General features: G+C 54.5%; 1 protein-coding gene across 1 annotated transcript; it reads left to right on the top strand.

Moving 5' to 3' along the window:
- The first annotated feature begins 7,335 nt into the window (after positions 1 to 7,335).
- On the top strand, positions 7,336 to 20,643 carry NFKBIE (NFKB inhibitor epsilon). The gene is made up of 6 exons (XM_080341925.1): positions 7,336 to 7,710; positions 18,188 to 18,290; positions 18,803 to 19,034; positions 19,216 to 19,304; positions 19,582 to 19,830; positions 20,146 to 20,643. The coding sequence occupies exons 1-6, from the start codon at positions 7,379 to 7,381 to the stop codon at positions 20,209 to 20,211; spliced, it is 1,071 nt and encodes a 356-aa protein (XP_080198051.1). The 5' UTR covers positions 7,336 to 7,378; the 3' UTR covers positions 20,212 to 20,643.
- The last annotated feature ends 430 nt before the right edge of the window (positions 20,644 to 21,073 follow it).

The raw sequence follows: 21,073 nt of genomic DNA, 5'->3' as shown, positions 1-21,073 counted from the left end.
GGCCATATTAGTGGTATTGTCCATTCATTTTCCATAATGTGTCAAGCTACACATCTCACACTTCTGTCTCTGGTAGTTACATAAAATACCCTTTTAGCTTTTGGTTAAATATGTTTTTAGTTGTTATCCATGCAGTAAATTTGCATTTAATTTCTGGAAAAATGTTTATGGAGGCTGCATTTTAAACCAGGTAACCATATATACCTATCTTTAGGCTAGTATTTGTAGCCTCAATATAAAACTGGATTTTGCAGCAAATTTCTGTATCATCATCATATATACATATACACATATACAATATTGGGTTTAGCTTTATTCTGTCCAATAGGCCAAGTGTGATCAAATCTTAGTTGTTTTTTTGAAGCAATCAATGATTCGTAGCAATCTGCTGCTTTTTCTTAAGCAGATATGTAGCAGAGAATCCCCTCATGTTAGGATGTAGGATTTTCTAAGCTTGGAAACTAATTCTTTTGACATTTAGAAATTTCAAGTATATTTTATGACGACTGTCTGATCTTTCCAGAATGCATTGCTCCAACTAAATTGCTCCAACTCCTTGTTAATGCAACAAGGGGAGTGTGGACAAAAGAGTGTGCCTCTTGCTCCCTTTGCCATTGCTGGTCAGTGGTGTTGACTGCATGGGTGCCATTTACTTCTGCAATCATTGTCGTCAAAGAAATCTGTGCATTAGTTACATTTTCCTTGGCTACATTCAGACTTCATGTCTGCTGGGAGGAGATCCAGGTGTGCCCTTTTTTATAGTTGGAAGTAAACCTGTAGTGGTCACAAAATTTGTGACTGGGGAACTATTAATAGTTTCTGTTCAGCATCACTAGACCAGGGTCGACATCTCCATGGGCAAGATGCCAACGGTCCACAAATAGGCAAAGTCTGAAACCTCATGAAGTAGATGGGCTTGTAGCTCCTGCTCTGGGATGTATTTCACAGATGGGAATTGCTGTTGTTGGAAACTCTTTGATTTCTGCTCTGATCCTTTCCTTTCCAACAGGCTGCCTGTGTGCAGTTTGCTTATTTTCCATCCAGCCCCATGAGAGTCTATTTCTTCATCAGCACAATTATTTGTGAGGCTCCACAGAGGTTTCTGGCTGGGGTTAAGTCGCTTTCCTCTCTGCAGCAGCCAGCAGGATACCCAGTGCCCTCCCTCACATCCCCCCTAGAAATGAAAAGCAGATTCAGAGTTGCCCAGATGCTGTCTGACAGCCCTCAGGACATCTTTGTCTGATGTAACTCTGGAGCAGCAGCGACCATCCCAAGGGCCTGGAAACTGAGCCAAATCCTCCCCTGGCAAAAGTTTTGTTCTGCCTGAGTTTTTTTGACCCATTACCCCCAGAAAGGAACAAACCATGGAAATTAATGACTCAGAGAGTTTAGCCTATGCCTAGTTATGGTCCTGGGAGTCACCTCCCCAAAAGCAAAAAAAATAATTTTCTGGTGCAATTTGCCTTCCCAGAGCTGAGCGGTTGGACCTGACACATCCTGGTCTGGGGAAGCATCCCCTTGTCACCCAACTCTCCTGTGGGCGAGATGAGGTCGTTCTGGGGCAGAGGCTAAAAGCTCACCACACAACTGTTCTCCTGCCTATCTGCATTACTCAGGGGCCATCACGCGCACTCGGGTTGATGGTGAGGACAACGTCCTGGGGAATGGCTGCGATCCCACCTTGGGGGATAGCTGTGATCCCACCTTCAGCGCACCAGGAGCAGCTGTTACCTGGGCAACATGGACTAACTCATCAGTTATTCATGATGCCTGGGCTCCTCCGTCCCAGGGGATGGCCACCTGCCCTCTGCCTGCCCTGTGTTCCTGCTCAGCATCTGAATATTTCCAACAGCTTGTCCCTCCCCACTGCCCTGAGCCAGCCATCCTGTTCACCCATCTCTCCTAACCCCTGCCTGGGCTCCTCGCTTGCTAACAGGAGTGTGGCTCCACCAGGCCTGTTCCCAAATCACTATGATGCAAGTGTGGAGAGACATCAGCTCTAATTCAGTCTGGCAGCTGGGAGGTTTAACTCTCCTGAGAGCAGAGCCAAGCTTGCACGAGTAATATCTCTGGCAGCACTGCGCAGCTTGCTAGGGATCACCAGAGTAGTCACTTGGACCACTGTTAGGAAGCAAGGACTGGGCTAGCAGTGGGCTGCAGGGCTATGGTGAGGGGCTGGGTTGAAGCAGAAAGCAACTCAAGCAGAAGCAACTCAAAAATTGAAGTTAACCCATCCTCCTTTCTCACAGCCATCAGGTCCAGTGTGGTGATGCTGAAACTCAGGATGCAGCATTGGCAGCATCTGTCCTGTGCTCTCTGACAAGGTGAGATGAGGGATTGTTGGGTGAGTTGAGGTTTTTGTTCTCTTTCAGATAGCCTCTGCTGAATAAACTGTGCTTAGAGAGTCATGAATAAATGATAGCCCAGCGACGGAGCACTGCCTTGCTCCACACAGCTATTCCACAGGGAGGGAGGAGGGCTCGTCCTTAAAGCAGTGTGGCCAGACAGAGGTTATCAGTGAGTCTGTCTCTCCACTGGCTATAAAGGGAGCCCCAGGTGGCAAGATTTCTCACCTAGCACACAATTTCATCATCTATTTAAGCATGGGTTTATTATCAGTTCTCCAAGATCATCTGCCATCTCTTCCCTGTTCATAACATCTGCCATGTCCTTTGGGAGATCTCTGAGCACATGCACACATAAATAAATACATATTGAGGCCTTGTCAGCCATGCATTTGCCTGAATGTGAGCAAAGAACATTGCAGCCACTGAACTGACAGGAGTTACACAAGGAGGATCTAATTTAGAATGATTTTTTTTTTAAAATATCTGGGGATTTTGTTCATTTCCTTTGTAAGCTCAAGGATTTTTAGTGCACCTTTATAATGATCAAATTCTGCATGTGGAAATGAATGCTGTGGCTGAGAGCGCAGTGAGTTAAGTGTGATCCCCATGCAAAAAATTAATTGATCTCCTTGTCCAGCCTCCTACATATTATACACATCACAGTGAATGATAGACAGAGCTAAAAACTACCCTGTCCACTGTGGGACTCCAGGCAATGGTGGGAATCGTGGGTCCTTATCAGGGTGGGCATTAATGGGGCAACTTGCTGACCACCCGTCACATGTAGACAAACCTGATTTGCTCCGGGTTGTGTCACCATGTTGACTCAATGAGTCCTGTAACGTTACTGGAGTGCACAGCAACAGGACGAGAGGCACCCAACATGGGCTACAAAGAGGAAAATTCTGACTGGAAATAGTCCCTTACTTCAAAAGCAAGGAGGTGATCAGAGCAGCATCCTTGGAGAGATATTCAGTGACCCTGTGATTTCAGCTGGATTTACCACAAGAGGGCAGTCAGCATTTTCTAGGCTGATTTCCCCCCCAAAATTGGGTACCTGAAGAGGACCTGTTTTGCCTTGGTCTGTTAGAAAGCTTGGCCCTGCTTCTGAGCATTGAATCTTTAAAAGACATGTTCTTGCTTCACTCTGTTAGGCCAGAAAGTGAAGTGACCCAGTTTGGTGCACCATGGAGCTGTTTTGCTGTCAGATATAAAGAACAGCAGTTGGCAGAGAGAATCTGTCGTCTTTCCTGGAGCTTTCCTTGCTCGCCCAGGGCCTCTGCTCCCAGTCAAGTGTTCGGCACATGTGGCTTCGGTGCTGAGCTCCCTGAGCTGGAGCCCCAGGCCGAGGTCTGGGTTCCCGCTCGGTGCACCCAGAGACATCTCTGGCGAGGAAAATGCAGTGGGAGCTTCCTCAGATGGGGATTTAGCACTTTGTGATGGGCTCAGCACCCCTGTTCCTGGGGATGGGTGAAAAGGGCTGCATCCCCAGGGAATGGGGCAGCCCGATGCTCGTGCGGGACCAAAGCTGTGCAGTGGACAGTCTGCAGGGGAGGAATGTAGCACCAGTCACACTGCCTAGTGTGAATTACTGTGGTAATAACTGTTTGCAGAAATTTCAGGTAACCTATGTTTCTTAAACATGGCAGAGGACCGCAGCTGGCAATTAAAGTACCATTATTTTTCCTCAGACCAGACACAGACTGGGCATAAGCTCCCTTTCTCCATCTCTTTCAGCTGCATCTCACTTATCTCACCCAGTTAACAGTTCAGGGAACAGTGGAGAAGATGCTGGTGCCAGGCCAGGCTAGAACTGAGGTGGGCAGAGCTTGGGTTCAAGACGTCACCTGCAGAGACCTGGGTTTCACTTAGGAAATTAGAGGGCTGTATGTGGGGATAGGACATTATTTGGGATGGTACCGAGGGTCACAGGTAGCCTGGGGAGTCCATCCCATGCTCAAGTTGTGCCCTGATGGTCCTGGCAGAGCCGTGTGGTGGGAGAACCTTTCTGAGACGAGTTTCTTGCCAGAGGGGTTATTTTGAGTAGCACTAGGTGCCTTCAAGCAGAGTGTGTTGACACTGACCTCTAGTGGGAACAGATCCCTTCCTCGTCAGTTTTTCCCTGCCATTTTAACCATTTTAGGCGACACATATTAAGGGGGATTGAAGAAAGCCCAGAACTAGAGTTTTGGTTTCAAAATCCTTAAAATCAAATCAGGACATCAAGATTGGCCTCATGTTGTATTTGAATGTTTTTACTCCCTCTACAACTACCTGCTAATACATTGTATATAGATAGTATATAATATATATGCATGTGTGTATGTGCATGTATATGCACGTATGTATATCTCTCTGTATTTAAATACTCTGAAAATAATGAAAGTCCAAAACCCTCGTGACCAAGCAGAAAAGCTCTCTGTTACGAAGACAGCACGAAACAGAGCCCAAGCCTTGCTGAATGAGTGACTGAGGGCAAATAATGGGGCAGAGTGGACAAGTCCATCTTTCAGACTTTCCAGTCACATTGTCCCAAGGGTTAATAGAAACACACCCAACCAGAAGAACAATAGCAAGGAGATGGCACCTGAGCTGGCTGTTGGTGGGTGTAATTGGAAGGTCAGAACAGAGAGAGGCTGGACCTGAATGCCTGGGTGGCATCACTGATTTTGATGGGGAGTACCTGGTCTGTCCAGATCAGCTGCATCAGACCATAGTAAAGCAGCCCTGGGACAGCACTAGCCATCTCAAGGGCTCACCTCAGGTAAGCTGCAGGATGACCAGCTTTCAGCTAAGCTCACATCAGCAGCAGAGGAAGACCACCTCCAGGGACTGCTTGGTAGCCAGAGGTGTAGACAGCTTGCAGTGGACTGGACTGTAGAGTCCCAACTGGTGGATCTCAAGTTGCCACCATGCAGAGCTGATCCAGGACTTACTAGCTCAGGCTCTGTGCTTTGGCTGAACTGCTCCTGGACTTGCGCTAGCCCTGGAAGCAGGCTCCACACCTGTGCCCCAACTGGAACAGGATATCGCAAGATAATGAAGAGGTGACTGCCGCTTGCCGCAAAGCAGCAACTAGTTCACAGAAAAGTGAAATCTTTGTGCATCGCCACACAGGTTTGTGCTGATTTGACCAAAGTGGAGTTCTCCCAGTACCCGATTTTGTCCATGCAGAAGTTTTTAAGGAACCATTCCATGATGGAGCTGCATCTCTGGTAACATCTAGTATGTTACTAGAGAAAATAGCAAAGGCATTTTGGAAAATATTTGTTGGGTAACCTAGTAGCAGTTGGGTACAGAAAGCTGAAAGAATAGAAACTCTGAGGAGCATCAGCTGCAGATGCACATGGAGCTGGGATGAAGCCACCACAAGGGAATGACAAGAATATATGGCCCAGATCCCTGCCCTGTGTTGGACGGAGCTGATAAGATGTGGAAGAAGCTCCTTTCTCTTAGCAACTGTAGTCTTGTGTCCAGGTGGTGTCAGGGACACAACTGGAGATACTGAAACAGATCCTGAGTGTGGCAGGAAAACTTGTGACTGGAAGTTATCAATGCCAACAGAGACTTCCTCTGCCTGCCTCCTGCTGCCCTCACACCCCAAAATCTTTCTTCCCACCTGGTCAGAGACACTTTTTGTGAGCAGCTTGCCTGAAGCGAGGCTGCAGTTGAAGGCCTTGTCAGCCAGTGTTGGAGAGTGACACAAACCCAAACTGGCAGCTGCAGCACAGGAGGGGGAAGTCATTGGTGCTTTGCACGTGGTTTGTGTGACCTCAGTCCTGTACCCACCACCCAGCTCTTCCCAGGTGGGCTCCCTTGCAGGTGTGTGACAGGAAGCAATCCTTCCTCTCCTGCTGAGCTGAGCTGGAAAGGTGGGCACCCTGCGAAGGTGGGGAGGCAAGTCAAGCAATTAAAAGCAACAAGTGAAACTGATTCTAAGTGTCACCTGCATTCAGAGATCTCTAGGTTGTCTTCTAAGGAAAGCCCACTGCTTGGGACACTAGAAAGTGATGAGATGAAGTCTGTGGAGATCTATGAGAAACACAACTGGATAGTTTTGATGTTGCAAGGAGAGCACTGAAGTGCAGCCTGGTCAATCATTCACAGGCAGAGCTGGGCCTTCATTTGAACCTCTATTTTCAGCTTCAGTCTGTGTCCTGGCTGCTCTTGTGTGAGCCCCGGCAGCCACCCTGTGCTTTGGGCTTTCTATTTGCAACACAGAAAGGTGGTGGGAAGTCACTGGGCCAAGTGACTTGTACAACCAACTATAGTGACTGCCTGGCCTTTCCCTTTGCCTGGACAAGCAGTACAGACACGAACATGCCTCAGTGTGTGAAACAGGTTAAACCGTGCGCATGAGAAAAGCAAACACCTCGTTATCACCTATCTCTGCTACCAGTAAGTGACATCCAGCATATCGCTTCCCACAGAACCTGCGGCTCCAGTCAGCACCTGCGCATGCAACAGCATCCTGACCCCCGTACTGCCTGCTTTGACAAGGTCCTTCTCCCACCCCCATAAAACCTGCCTGCTATTTAAAGAACCCAAACGAACCCGGGATGGGAGAGGGGAGGCCCAGGACACACGGGCATGTACTGCACAGCACAGCACAGCACAGCACAGCACAGCACAGCACAGCACAGCACAGCACAGCACAGCACAGCACAGCACAGCACAGCACAGCCACCTCCTCCGCGCATCCCGGGCTGCCAGCCCTCGCCCACGCGTGTCCTGCCCACAGGTGGGTTTTGTCCCTTAGTGCTCCTGCGCCGCCTCCGGACGAGGCGGGCGCGGAGAGCCAGCCCCCCGTTTGCGGGTGCAGGGGGGAGCCGTGGCGGCGCGGCGGGGGGAATCCCGGGCAGGCGGGGCCGGGCGCGGCTGAGTCAGTGCGGGCAGGGGCAGGAGGAGGAGCCGCGGCGCCTTAGCCTCCGCGCCGGCCGCCGCTCGCTGGCTTTCCGGCCATGAGCCCCCCGGCGCCGGGGTCAGGGCCAGGGCCGGGCCCGGGGCGGGCGGGCGGCGGGCGCTGAGCGATGTCGCGGGCGGAGGGCGGCGAGTGCCGCAAGGAAGCGGCGGGCTGGGAGGGTGAGGACGGGCAGTGCGACTCGGGCATCGAGTCGCTGCGCTCGCTGCCGGGCGGGAGAGAGATCCCGGCCGCCGCCGACATCCCCCCGGCCGCTGGCGAAACCCTCGCCGAGGCCGCAGCCGCAGAGGAGCGGCTGGACTCCAGCTACGGCTCCGGCGCCCTTCCCGAGCCTCTGCCCGGGCTGCCGGCAGCCTGCCGCGCCGAGGAGCCGCCGCCGCCCGAGGGGCTCAGCCGGCAGCAGCTGGAGGCGCTCACCTACCTTTCGGAGGACGGAGACACGTAAGTGACCGCGGCCTCTGTCCTTCCTCCCTCCTTCTTTTCCCCCCTCCCTCCCCGAGGACGGCTTGCGAGCGCCGGGCACCCCCAGGCCCGGGCTTGGCCCCTTTGTAGCCGGTGCCTAGAGATAAACCAGGCTTTATTTGCAGCGGTCCCCAGCCCTCCCCCAAGTAGCACCCGTTCAGCCTGGCTGTGAAGGACTATGTAAGCCCCTGTCCTGAGAGCCTCCCGCCTTGTGCTGTGTGTGGATGCTTGGCAACCTGGTGTGGGTCAGGGTGGGTGACGAGTGGGGCATCTGACCCAGGTCGAGCAGATGCACCCCAGGCAACATGGCACAGAATGGACCCACCGTAGGAAACCAACTTCCACTTGCTATGGGGCTGCTAGCAACTATAAAGTGGTGGGGAGCACATCAAGGCCCCCCCCCCCCCAGTGTCTCTTCCTCAGAGAATGCAACATTTCCTCCCCAATGGGGAAGGCTTGGCTGCGTGAGATGACGCACGAGCAAGACCCAAAACAACATTGGCTGTGCAGGGCAGGACCTTGAGATGGCTGTGTTAGAGCCACAGATGCTGCTCAACCGAGAAACCTGAGAACTATTTGTTCTCAGGTGGAAATTGCCTTGCTTCGCCAACCCGCCTGCACAGCCGCAGCTTTCAGTACAGTTGTGACGCACAACCCGCTACAGGGCTGCCCTCCTGAGCCTCTGTGACGGAGACTAGTGTTTCTCTTAATTGGGGGGGGCTTCCCACATCCGTAATGCCCTCTCAAGGGCAGAGGCATCACGCTGGAGGTATTTGGTTTGTGTTCTGGTAACTGCCTTCAGTTAATCACAGCTCTTTCCTGTTGTACATTCCCTCGATGGAACGTTTTCATCATGAGTGCACACACAAAGCATGAGTGAAGCGTGCTCGCAGCTGAGGAGGGCAAAGCTTTGCCCCAAACCCAGGCTGGAGTTTAATACTGAGTAATGGTGCAAGAGGAAGAGAAACTAAGAGGCGCCGACACGAGCAAGCACATGTCCTCAGTAGCGGGAGCAGCGAGGAGGCCCTGTCCTTGCCTGGCAGAGCACATCTGGTTCTGAGGCTGAAGATGAGCTGGGAACCAGCCTGAGTGTTTACTTCCTGGTTAAGAAGGAGCCTGTACATCTGCTAATTAGTTCATTAATGCTCATTGTGGGATCTGCTCCGAGGATTGGCTGGAAGTCTTGTGGCAAGCAAGGTTAGAATAAACCCAGCCTCCCACGCTCCCCAGCTAGGCACCTGGATAGGGCTTTCTGGTCCTGTCCTGTCTACAGGCTGGCTCTGGTGCTTATCAGCATGGAGGAGCTTTGCCACCTTTCCCAGTGGTAATTCTAGAGCCAGGGTACCCATGGCAAGAGACAGGGGTGTTTTGAGCAGAGCTGTGGAAGTAATGCCTCAGAAAAGCCCCCCAGGGCCAGCCCATCCCATTGTGTGCCCAGGGCTCCCTGCTTGCTGTTCTTTAGTGAGCCTGGTAGATGCAGCTGCTTGGAGATGCTTTTGCTGCTTGGGGCTGTTTTGTGAGGTGGCTGAGCCCTTTGCTTGTCAGACTGGCTTGGCCAGAGCCTAACGCAAGCATCTCATTAACGAGGGAAACATAAATCCGTGGTGTCTTGGTTACTGTAGGCAGGAGAGGCTCTTGGAGAGCTATCCAAACGGTTGCAGTTGCTCTTCTGTTTTCTCTCAGTGCAGTTCAGAACAGGAAATCTGTAACGAGCGAGGGAGGGAGCAAAAAGTCTGCCAGTGGTGCAGCGCATACAGCTCAGGGTTGGCCATACCAGCGCAGAAGGTGGCTTTCCTGGGATCCGCTTGCAGTGCTGGAAAACAAAACAAAAAAAACAAAACAAAAAAACCAACCAAACAAAAAAACCCCAACTATTCTTGTGGTTAGAGCAGCGAGGCTGTGGATTTCTGCCTCTGCTATTCCTGTCTCTCCTCCTGACCCTGCGGGAGAGGTAGGCGGCATTTATATTTAGAAATGCTGAACATTCACCACTCAGGTCGATCAACTTGCTGAACTGCCACCGGTTTTGTATGCAAAAACAAGTCAGGGCTCATAGTAATGCTAAAGTCTAAGAAGCAATTGCTCATCCAGCGACATAGGGTCCTCAGAGAAAAGAGATCAAATGGCCACAGGCTGCATCCCTTTCATCCAGCCAGACAAACCCATCGACTTCTTTTCATCTCCGTCAGTGGCACATTTCCTTGTGTGCCTTGCTTGAACGTCTGCCACAGAACAGCTCTAGGCCAAGAATTAAAATCATACTATCATTATATTTCAGAAGACTTGGGCAACAACGCTTTTCTGTAATTGTAGTTCTGAAAATACGAAAAAGTTCAGGGGTTTTGGCCAAGTAGTTCCTGTTTCCCCAGCTGCCCTGGCTGGTACCAAGCGGAGAGGAGCACCGGGCTCATACAAAGGGAGCTGGCAGGAGTCTTGGCTGTCCATAGCTACCCCAGGCCTGCCCACCCATGCTGCCTCGAGGGGGCCGTGTTTGCTAGTGTGGAGCTTGTTGGGGAAGTGTAGGAGTTAGAGGCAGAGGTGAGGACCATGTGCTTGGCTGGTTGGAGCGTCAGCAGGCTCTTCCTTGGATACTTTCCTGCCCATCTCCACGGGAAAGGAGCATTAGCCTAGGCAGGGTGAAGCAATGGGGCTAAAATTGGATCTTCCTCCGCTAAAAATTAGAAGGGGTTCCACTTCTGGAGGAAGGAAATTGGCCAACAGGGGACATGTGGGTTTGATGGCCAGTGAAATGTGTGGGTGCCGTCTTCCAAGAATCATTTGCAAAAGCCCCAGCCTGCCTCACCTCCCCAGTGCCACTGACGGTCCCTCTGTCTCCGGGAAGTCAGAGCTGCAGTAACTGGGCTACCGCACATCAGCCCTTGAGAGAAGCAGCAGAGCTGGCGTGGTGGGAGAGGTCAAGGATGAGGAACAGACAGAAGATGGTGGGTGCATTTAGAGCAGAAATACATATCCGCAAGCCCTGTGTGCTCAAGCAGTCTCCTCCAAGCATCCACCTTTTCCCCGTAAACCAAGCAGTCTCCTGCAAGCATCTATCTCTTCCAGGTAAACCAGCTCCTTTTCTGCTGAACTGAGTCCTGATGGGACTGCTCTGTGTGGAATCAAAGAAGAGGGGCTTTCCAGCTGCAGGCATGGCTAGCTGTGAGCAGGCTGCAGGCAACTTGATCACCATGCCGCAGCCCCCAGACAAGCTCAACCTTAGTTAGGACTGCCCGAGGAAACCCCCTCCTTCCAGCCTCGCCAGGCAGATGCATGAGTCTGGTGTCCTGGGAGAGGGTGGGTATGGGACCAGGTCCCATGGAGTGTGATGGGATCAACTTTCTCGTTCCAGCACAAGGGAAAACCTCCCCATTTGACTGGGCTTATGATAGCTTCTGCCAACTCTGGAGAGGCAGAGTTGATTTATCAGTGTGGGAAATTAGGCTGAGATTCTTCTCTTCTGTCTTACATGTTTTCCTTTCTGCCCATGCTGGTCCTTGGGCCACGCACCAGGTTATGGCGTTGGTACCTGATGCCATGGTGATGGGGCCCTTGGCCAGCTGGTTAGAGCACATGTAGTCTGGCTTTGGGACCTCTGGCCGTGCCATTCTGTGAGAAGCTGGGGCTGTGACTTTGCAGGAGAGTCACTATCTTCTGAACCAGGCTCCATGTGCAGTGTGGCTCCTCTGCAGGAGTGAAAGTTGGGGGAGCCCAGCTTAATCTTAGAAGAGAGATCTTGGCCTCCTCCAGATGGAAAATGGGACCAAGCGGGTTTGGTTGGGTGCGTGTTTCACGGAGGGAGGAGAGCAGAGGAAGCCTGACTTCCTCCTTCCACCAGAGACAAGTGCTGCCCTGTCTGCTGATAAGAAATCACGTGCCAGGGACTCGTGGGCTGAGATGCCTTAACAAGGACTCGGGGACAGTTAATCAAGTAAAATTGGTGCCCCACGGGAGCTGATGTTCTGAGCTCTCCTCCACGTGATGGTAGCGAAGGGGCCTTCCCTGCTGAGCCCTTGCCTGTGTGGGTAGGCACTGAGCACAAAGGCTCATCTTGCAAGCCCAAAGAGCCACTTCTAACCATGCACCAGCATGTGCCAGTCGTAACCCTCGCATCTCGTGTAGCCCTGTGCTAGAGATCTTCCCTGTGCAGGGGAAGAGAGGTTGTCCCCATTCAGACTGCCTGCTCTGCTGTGGTTGCTCGCTCAGCGCTTGGCCTGCTGAACAGGGATGTTGCTGAACCCCCCGTATTCCTGGATCCCAGCATGTGTGGGAATGCTCAGCGTGTGACAGCAAAGGGAAACCACTGTGAAAGAAGAAAAGAAGCAGGCAGCTGGAGAGAGAGAGTTTTAGGAGAAAGATGGAGGAAGTCCAATGTGGAGAGCACGTCCCGTTGCTGGTTGGGCTGGGAGACCCCTGCTCGGCTGGGCTGGGCTGTTGGTGGCTGCCCAGCAGCAGCCTGGCCATAGTTAATGGGAAGCAGTGATGCTCTTGGTTTCCAAAGGGGCTTTGGAAGCTACTTTCCCGATTACCAGGGGAGTTACAGTCCATCCTGGGTTGCTCCCTAGTTCACTGCTATTGTGGGGCAGAGAAGAAAATGAGTCCTAATGTGGGGCTGGCCAGAGGGGAAAGGGAACCTGCAGTATCCAGCCCCCCTGTGCCTGGACTCTCAGCTCTTCCTCTGTGTGTGCTCAGGAGTTTGGTGAGCAGGGGAGGTCTTGGTCCCCCTCCAAGTGAGGGCAGGCAGCTCTGCACAGGCTCCTTTAGGATGCCCCAAAAGCTCCTGGCTGCCCCAGGGGTCACACACATACAGGCTTGGCATAAGGTGGGTGAGTCCTGGCGGCCCTCTGAGATCACGCAGGCAACAAGGGATTCTTTTTTTTCTTTTTCCCCTGTTCGGATGACTTCAGCCTGGCCTGGAGGAAGTTTCTTCAGACTTTCCACCTGCATAGGTTGGCCTTGGAGCTGGGGAGAGGCACAGGGAACTTCAGCACAGAGGAAGGGAAAGAATGGCTGGAAATTTCAATGTCCTGGGACGCAAAAGCCTGATGCCTGGCTGTAACAGATCAGTTCTTTGCACTGGGCAGGCAGGCTTGGCTGCTGCTGCAAAAGGGCTGAACTCAGCTAAATTAACAACAAAAGTTTTGATTTTTGTTGTTTTGGGTTTGCTTTCTTTTCAGTACAATGTGGATAAAAGAGGAATCAGACGTGACTGTGTAGGAAGAGAGGTCATGGGGTCTGAGCTGTGAGAGCGGTTACAGGGTGCTTCTCAGCGTGAGCTGCGTGGGATGCTGTGTGTCCTGGAGATGGGAAGCCCCTCTGACTGCGAGAGATGCAGGGCTGAAGTATGGCCCCGAGATATCCTAGCCACACAGCTGGGGTCTTATTAGAACAAAATCCTGAGGCAGTGAGGATACATGCAGGGCTGTAAATGATTGCTAGGATGTGTTGTACAGGCTCTGGCAAAGTCCAGGCACTGTCGTAAGAGGCTGTTCTGGCCACAAGTTATTTCTGTGTGTAGAGAAACTGTAGGAGAACGTTTGCCTCCTGGTGAGGAAGAATGGGAATTTGCTCTATTTGAAATGGAGTTGCCATGGCCAATGGACCTTTTAGGATGTTTGCTGCTTTTATTGGAATTGTTCCTCCTGCTTCTCAGCCCATGACTGGGCCCTCCTGGGATGGGCTGAGCTGCTCTCTGGCTTGGCCCATTCCTGCAGTGATGGTAGTGTGGGACAGATCCCTTGTTTTGCAGGGAGCAGTCTGCATGCATGTGTTGTTTAGTGCTTCTGCAATCCTGGACCCACCATCTGTTCAGAAATCAAGCAAAATGCCCAAATGTGTGGGTGTAGAGTCTAGAGGATGTGAGGCCAGGGGTGCTATATGTTGGTAAACAGAGGCACCTTCATCTCCGCACCTCACTGAAAAACAAGGTGCCCACAGCCCCCTCGCAATGCTTTCCCCACCAGTCAGCCTCCAGCACCCCTTGTCTGCCAGCACCCGGACCAGAGCACCACGGGAAAGGCAGAGGCTGTCTCCCTTGGTCACACATGGGTTCCCACCCCTCCCTTTGGCTCCAGGAGCAGCAGGCTGGAGATTGGAGGACCAAACCCGATGTGGCTTTGCATCCCGCTAGCCACAGCCTCCTTCCAGTCCTGTCCCCACCATGCTCCAATTCAAGCTGTGCCCTGCCAAAAGAAGAGGAGAAGAGAAACCCACAGAACAGGAGATCCAGGGCAGGAGCAGAGGACACTGGAACAGCTTTATAGAGCAGGGCAGCATCACACTGATAGACGAGGGGGAAGGGAGCCGGGCTGAGCTGCTGGGGGGCTGCAGGGTAGGACGGAGCCGTGCTTGCTGAGCCTGCTAGCAGGGGCTCATGCTGATGGCTGAGGAAGCGGTTAGCAGTGCAGGTTACGGGGCTGACACAGGAGAGCAGGGTAAGCGTGGAATTCCCCCACTGTTTTCCTCCTCCCTCGCTCTCCTCTCTGTTGCTGCTGGGGCCATTTCCTCCCCTGAGCAAGTTTCTCTTATGTGAATTGTTTGCATGATTTCCTACTGCTCTGCTCAGCCAAAACAGGGAGCCAGGAGCGAACTGTTCCCACTGTGGACAGTGACCTTATCTAGAGAAGGAGAAAAATTTCTCAAAGCAAATTCTACTGGGTGCTGGATCCCTTGTCCTAGATGCCTCTGGGGTGAGATGGTGAAGGGAGAGGCTGCTCTGATGACAAGGTGTCTTGCCCCATAGATGGTCGATCTGCATGGTCAGCCCTTTTTCTAGAGGGAGGGAAGAGGATAGCTGGAGAACAGATGGGACTTCATAATTTGTGCTTATGTGTCAAAGCTGGGTGTCACCCTTACTCCTCGCCTCCAGTTGCAGGCACCCTCAGACATGGACACTTCTCCTACCAGGACCTTGATGTCGCTCAGAAGCTTTGGGGATGGACAGCGCTGTGGAAATGGATGTTCTTCTGTGCCCAAACAAGAACCACCTTGGGCATGGCAGTGCTATGCGTTCAGACCTGGGGACATCCCCAGGGATGGCCCTGACCCCTCTGCTCCAGGATCATTATCTCTCTGGTGATAGGTAGATCACCTTGTGCCAGCAATTCCCTGTGCCTCTGGGACCTTTGCGATTCAGAGCACTACTGAGTCCCCTTATGCCAGGAAGGAACTGGTGAGCAAGTGGAGAAGCTGAGAACGAGCCCAGCTAGATTGGCCACATTTGCCATGCCCTTTCCAAAACTCCCTGTTGGCCTTTCCAAAAGTCCCCCTGGGCACCCAGCCCCATGGCTGCAGGCAGGACTGCTGCAGGCAGGAGCATGGGGAGAGAGGGAGCAGGGAAGCAGGGGAAGGCAGAGGAGAGGCGTGCAGGCACCTGAGGGAAGGGCAGTGGTCCGAATGTGGTGGGGTGGAGGGCTTGTTCTGGCAAAGGTAGGGGACAGTGGCTGGATGAGGAGGGGTGTCTGGCAGCGAGTGATATCTCTCCATGGCCATGCCCTGGCTCCGGGCTCAGCTGTGGGCACTGCATGCCAGCAGGCAGCAGCCCGTCAGCGGCTGGACCACATGGCTGCCAGGGCGCAGAGAGAAGTGTGCTTGTAGCCTTGGCCAGAAGAAAGCGGCGACTGGCATGATGCCTGCACAGCAGGTCTCCTGGGCATAGGAAGATTCCCAGGTTAGCAGGAGACAGTCCCGATCCCTGGTTGGCGTCACTGCCCATGGCACAGGGTGCCCTAGTGCACACATGCTCTTGGTGGGCTCATCCCAGCCTGGTGGCCTTGCTGCGATTTCCCCAAGTGTTTCACAGCTCTTGCAGCCATTTCAGGAAGTTGAGGGCTGGGAATGAGGGAAGGGGGGAATGAATGCAGAAATGAAAGCACAGGAGGAGGCTGCACCCAGGTGGAGAAGGAAGAGGGAGAGGGTGAAGCAAACCTTCAAAGCAGGCACATCCGAGCTTCAAGATGAAAGCCTGAGCTCTGACCAGGTGGGGATGGTCACCCCCATTGCCTCCATGGCATAGATGCCCGAAATTACTCGGTGTCAGCTGAGCCCTGAGTAGCTCCACTGTCCTGTTGAGCTGCAAAGACACACAAGCCAGGAAGAGTGAAGTGCTGGTGGTGCGCAGAGGGCTGTGTGGGGTTTCCACCTCCCCCAGGTGACTGCCCCACTTGTCCCCACGTGACAGCAGAGAGTGGCGTGGGTTGTGGCAGAGGGGCTGGGGGGATTCCTGTGGACGCAGGGGCTGGCTGCATGGTGACATGACCCCGGGCGCTGCGCTCTCCCCTGGGAGCACAGCGTGGCTCTGGAAAGTGAAAGCAGCAGAGGTTTAAAGTTCAAGCCGAATTGCCTTGGAAAGTCCCCTCTCTGAGCAGTCTTATCTCTGCCATACCTGAAAAAGGCAGATCCCACAGCCTCCTCCTGCACGTGGCACCTGGGAGCCAGTTTGGAGAAACAGGGGCTGTCCCTGCAAGTGGGCAAAGGACATGTTGGCACAGGTGCCACTGGGGGACCAAGGGTCTGATGCAAAACCCAGCAGGGAATCTCCCTGCCCTGATCACATCGTGTCTGGGGCCAGCGAGAGCCTGCCGAGGAGCGGGGTGTTCTTGCAGCCGGTGCCTCAGCTCTGCCCCTCGCTCATGCCCCCCGCTAGCATGGCCTGGGCCCCTCAGCTGTGCCCCTGCTCCATGGTCTGCTGTGGGCAGCCAGACCCTGCCCGTGAGGCCTCTTGGCAAGGCTTACAGCCCCCTGCCCTGCCCTGGGGAGCACCAGTGGCAAGGGGGCACCCCACAGTGATGCAGAGGCAAATGTGGGTGGCCTCTCCTTCCAGCGGGGAATTCCCTGCCAAAGTGTGACCTGGGGCTTCCCCAGGGATGAAGCCTCTCCTGTTGGGCACGGCCTCTTCCCTGGCAGCAGGGCAAAGAGGAACTGGCCTTGTTTTGCTGCCAAAAATGGGGCTTGGCTGAAGGCACCCAGGGTTCTGAGTACTCACTTGACTCTGGGGCAGTGCTTGGAAGAAGGTGGATAAAGGACATTTTGGGGAACTGACCTCTGAGCTTCTCAGCACGCTCATGTCCCACCTTGCAGCCGTCGAGAAGGCAGCCTCAGACCCGCGTCTTTGCTGCAGTACGTTAGGGCCAGGTCTTGCCTTCCCGCCTGCAGAGGTATGCTGTCCATCTCCCACATTGCATGCGGCATCCCAAAGCTGGGCTGTTCAGCAAGTGAGGTGTCTTGTTGGGGCTGGCACAGCTCTTGCCCTCCATCTCTTGGCCCTGCCTGCCTCCACCAAGCAGCATGGGTGGCAGGAGCCCACTTAGAGCCTGGCCTTCCATTTGGAGCTGATCCCTGCCAGAGCTAAAAGCCACCCAGGGGCCCCAGCGCAGTGGCAGTGAGGAGGCGGCAGCCTCAGCTCATGCCTGCCATGCTCTGCAGAGCAGGAGCTGCTGCCTGTGCCTCGCTGCTGCCCGCTTGTCACTGCTGCTTGCCATGGCCGGGGCTGGCCTGAGGGGGCTGGCCTGCAGCAGGGGGCCAGTCCCTCTGTGCAGTGGAGCCCGGCAGTGTGGCAGGTCAGCAGAGCAGACTGGAAATTCCCTCTCGGCTCTGCCTCTGTCACACTCTCACTTCTGTTCTGACTGCATGGGGGCCAGTATCAGATCTTGGATGGAAATAAAACCTTTCCTTGGGCTGGGGGACTCCACTCTACCTCGTCACTCCGTGGCTGTGGGGACCACAGTCCTGAGGCCCACAGCTCCCTGCTGGCCACCAAGCTCCGATGGCGGGAGCTCCGGTGTCCCTCTGCACAGGTGGGCTGCCTGCCAGCCTTTCCATAGCAGTGCTGAAAGGGAAGGATGTTGGGGAGAGAAGAGGAAATCTGTGCGGGCCAGCAGATCGGCTGGCATGGGGACTGTGCCATGCAGGTGATCTTGGACCAGCGCCGGGCTCCAGACCGGCTTTGGCTGCCTGCCTTCGTGGCGGGGAAAGCAGAAGTGCAGTGTGCAGCCAGCAGCGGGGAGCTGGAATTCCCCGGGCAGCTGCCAGGGCCCAGACCTCCTTCTGCAGCCACCAAACCTGTCCCTTGGGCTCTGCAAAACACATCCCAGGTGCTGTAGACCTGCACCAGCTGGAGGCCTGGCTTTGGGCACTGATGGGTCCAAGCCCCACACCTGCTGTGAGGTCTGAGGGAGGACCCTGCGATGCTTAGCGGGGACAGGTGGGTCTGTTCCATGTGTGGACCAGAGTGAACTACTGCCCTGGGGAGCCTCAGGCCATGTTCCTGCCTTGTCCTGCTGCTGAGCTTCCCCAGGGAGAGGGCAGGATAGAGGAGCTGCAAGCTGGTGGGAAGGCAAAGGGACTGGGGGAAGCAGGAAGGTTATTCCTCCATGTGGCAGTGAGGGATCTCCACTCCCGAGCATGCCACTCAGAACTAATTTTTCTTTTTTTTGTCCCGTTCCCTTTATCTCCACTGTAGGTTGGTTCACCTGGCCATTATCCATTGCGTCCCAGCTGTGGCACTCTGCTGCATTGCTCAGCTGCCCAGGGAGGTGCTGGAGATCCAAAATGATCTTTTCCAGGTATGTGGATGCAATAAGCAGAAGGCAGGTGCCACAGGCTGCTACCTGGATAGATGCTCAATCCATCTGCCCCTTCCCCAGGACCCCCCACCCACTTCCTCCAGAGCATGGTGGAAGTCCCAATGTGGGCAGCCCATTTTCAGGAAAGGGAAGAAAGGTGTATGAGGTACCCTGAGAGAAGTGTGACGCCTCCCAGCATGGCAGGGTGAAATCCTTTATGAGGCCCCAGGACATTGCAGACAGCCTCAAAGGGTGGAGCAGGCACAGTTTGAATGTGGCAGGATAGATAACCTGGGAGAGTGAGATCTGCCCCCATGGGTGATCTGTGAGCTGAGGCATAGGGACAACAAGCCATGTGCACCCCCCCACCATCAGCCACCCTTAACCCCAGAACAGGGATGGCCTCCTTCATGGCAGCCTACCCATGCTGCCAGGCTGGCATGGCTCATCACACTTAGTGTCCTGTGGGTCATCCCCCCTTCTCCTAATTTCTGTGCCCACATCTTCTCTAGACTCCGCTCCACCTCGCCGTGTACCTGGAGCAGCCCAGCGTGATCCAGGCACTGATTCACAAGGGAGTGAACCCCGGGCTGCAGGACCGCAACGGCAACACGCCGCTGCACCTGGCCTGCGAGCAGCAGCACCTGGAGTGTGCCCAGCAACTGCTGCAGGGCACAGCCCCACCGGAGGGCACGACCCAGCCCCACCAGCACCACCAGGACCTGCAGCTCCAGAACTGGCAAGGTGAGACCCTGGGGCAGCCTGGTGCAGAGCTGGTGGCCAGTTTGGGGCAAAGACTGTGTGCTGTGTATGCAGGGACCTGGGAGTGCAGCAGAGTGGGCATGGAGCTGAGGTTGGCTGGGTTTTGCATGCCTCAGGGTGCTCCATGTTGACTGTGGCTCTCTCTCCTGCCTCCCCATCCCAGGCTTGGCTTGTCTGCACATCAGCACCTTGAAGGGGAACATCCCGATGATGTCTCTGCTGCTGGAGAGCGGTGCCAACATTGATGTTCGGGTAAGGCTAGGGGCATGGTGAGATGTTTGGGTGAGGCTGGGCAAGGTGCATGGCTCCCCGGAGCATTTCCTCCAGCCTTGGGGCAGGCACTGCTAGGCAGTGGCAAGACTGCTGTGGAGCTTGGAAGCACTGAATTTTGAAGAAGAGAGGAAAGGTCCTTGCAGGTCTGTTGGGTGCTATGACTGCAGTTGGGGATTACCTGTCAAGGGGGTGTGGGTGCTGCAGGGCCCATCTGAGGGGACCCTGCACCCATGCCCTTGTGGTCTGTGGGTTGCAGGAGGGAACGAGCGGGAAGACCCCATTGCACCTGGCCGTGGAGTGCCACAACCGCAGAGCTGTCCAGTTCCTGCTGCACAATGGGGCGTACGTGGATGCCCAGATGTACAACGGGTGCACCCCGCTGCACCTGGCCGTGGGCCGCAAGGATGCTGCCATCGCCACCATCCTCTCACGCTCTGGGGCTGACACCCTGTTGAGGAACATGGAGAACGAGACAGCCCAGGACCTGGCTGATGGCAACGACGATGTGAGTCCATGAGGGGGGAGGCCTGTGGCTCGGTGAGCATGTTGAGGGATGCAGGAGTCAAATGATTTGGGGGTAGCTCCTAGGAAGAGTTTCTAGCCATGCCCATCCTCCCCCACAGGGTGCAGGCATTGGCTCTGGGGGCATGTGGGTGCCTGTTGCCTTGAGCCCTAGGGAAAGCCCAGCCATGGTTTCTGGGCACTTCTCTGGGGAGGTGGGAGGCTGCAGGGCTGGGAGAGGCAGGTCCAGGCCTCTACCCCAGCCCTGGTGGAGATGTGACCCTGGTTCCTTACACCTCTGCACCTTTGGCGTTTGCAGCTCCTCGCCTTGCTGCCCTTCGATGACCTGAAGATCTCAGGGAAGCCTGTTGTGTGCTCGGAATGAGCGGCTGGACTCCTTTGGCCTGCCAGGCTGCCTCCTCGCTCTGTGCTGCTGCCCTGCTGCCCACTGGGACCTCACCTGCCTGCAGTTCAGTGGGAGCAGAGCCACTTTGGGACACTTATTCCCCCCGCTCCTCTTTGGAAAAGTTTTGTTGGCCTCAGGCTGCCTTCAAGGAGGGAAGAAGGTAGTACTATGAGCACTACACAGGGGAGGCTTTTTTTTATAGTGTTGGTGCCCAGCAGCAGGACTGAATTTCCCCTCCATGCCATGGGTCTGACTTCTGGGGGTCTCCAGCTCACACAGAGAAGGAGCAGGAGAGGACTCCTTTTCACACTGTACAGTGGACGGAGCGTCCTCTGGCACCCCCAAACACCATCAGAATAAGTGTGGGCTGAGGAGAGTTAACACGTACTCTAATAAACATTTGTTCTTGGTGTGGGCACCTGAGGTCTTGTGATCTAACCCACCCCGCAGTGTTGGGAGGCTGAGCATTACCTGGGGTGCTTGGGCAGGTGAGGGCTGCAGGGGTTTCCCCAGCCTGCCGCTCCTTCACGTCCTTCTCACAGCAGAAGTTCAGTGCGAGCGCCGGGGCTTCCCCACTTGCAGAACCTTGCCAGTGCTCCAGCCTTAGGGATCCCAGCCTGGCACTCCATTCCCGTGCCATCCTGCAGAGCGGCTGGCAGTGCAGGAGGTGCCAGGAGACCAGGTTGTGGATCCCTGATTCTGGTGTGGTGCTTGATACCTTGCTGCCTGACTGTGCAGTGGTTTCCTCTTCTGCAAAGAGGACAGAAAGATCCTGCCCCATCTCCTGGCTTGGGAAGGCACTAAAAATCTTAGGGCATGGGTCTTCCTTGGGCTTTAGATT

Source organism: Nesoenas mayeri, assembly GCF_963082525.1.
Source record: "Nesoenas mayeri genome assembly, chromosome: 3".
In the NCBI taxonomy this organism is placed as follows: Eukaryota; Metazoa; Chordata; class Aves; order Columbiformes; family Columbidae; genus Nesoenas; species Nesoenas mayeri.
The sequence above is the reverse complement of the archived record's forward strand: the minus strand, read 5'-3'. Positions and strand labels throughout refer to the sequence as shown.

Excerpts from the sequence above, each read along its gene's own strand:
- NFKBIE (XM_080341925.1), top strand. The coding sequence starts at position 7,379 with ATGTCGCGGGCGGAGGGCGGCGAGTGCCGCAAGGAAGCGGCGGGCTGG. Across the intron at positions 7,711-18,187 it reads CTTTCGGAGGACGGAGACAC|GTTGGTTCACCTGGCCATTA; the intron begins GTAAGTGACCGC and ends TCTCCACTGTAG. Across the intron at positions 18,291-18,802 it reads TCCAAAATGATCTTTTCCAG|ACTCCGCTCCACCTCGCCGT; the intron begins GTATGTGGATGC and ends CATCTTCTCTAG.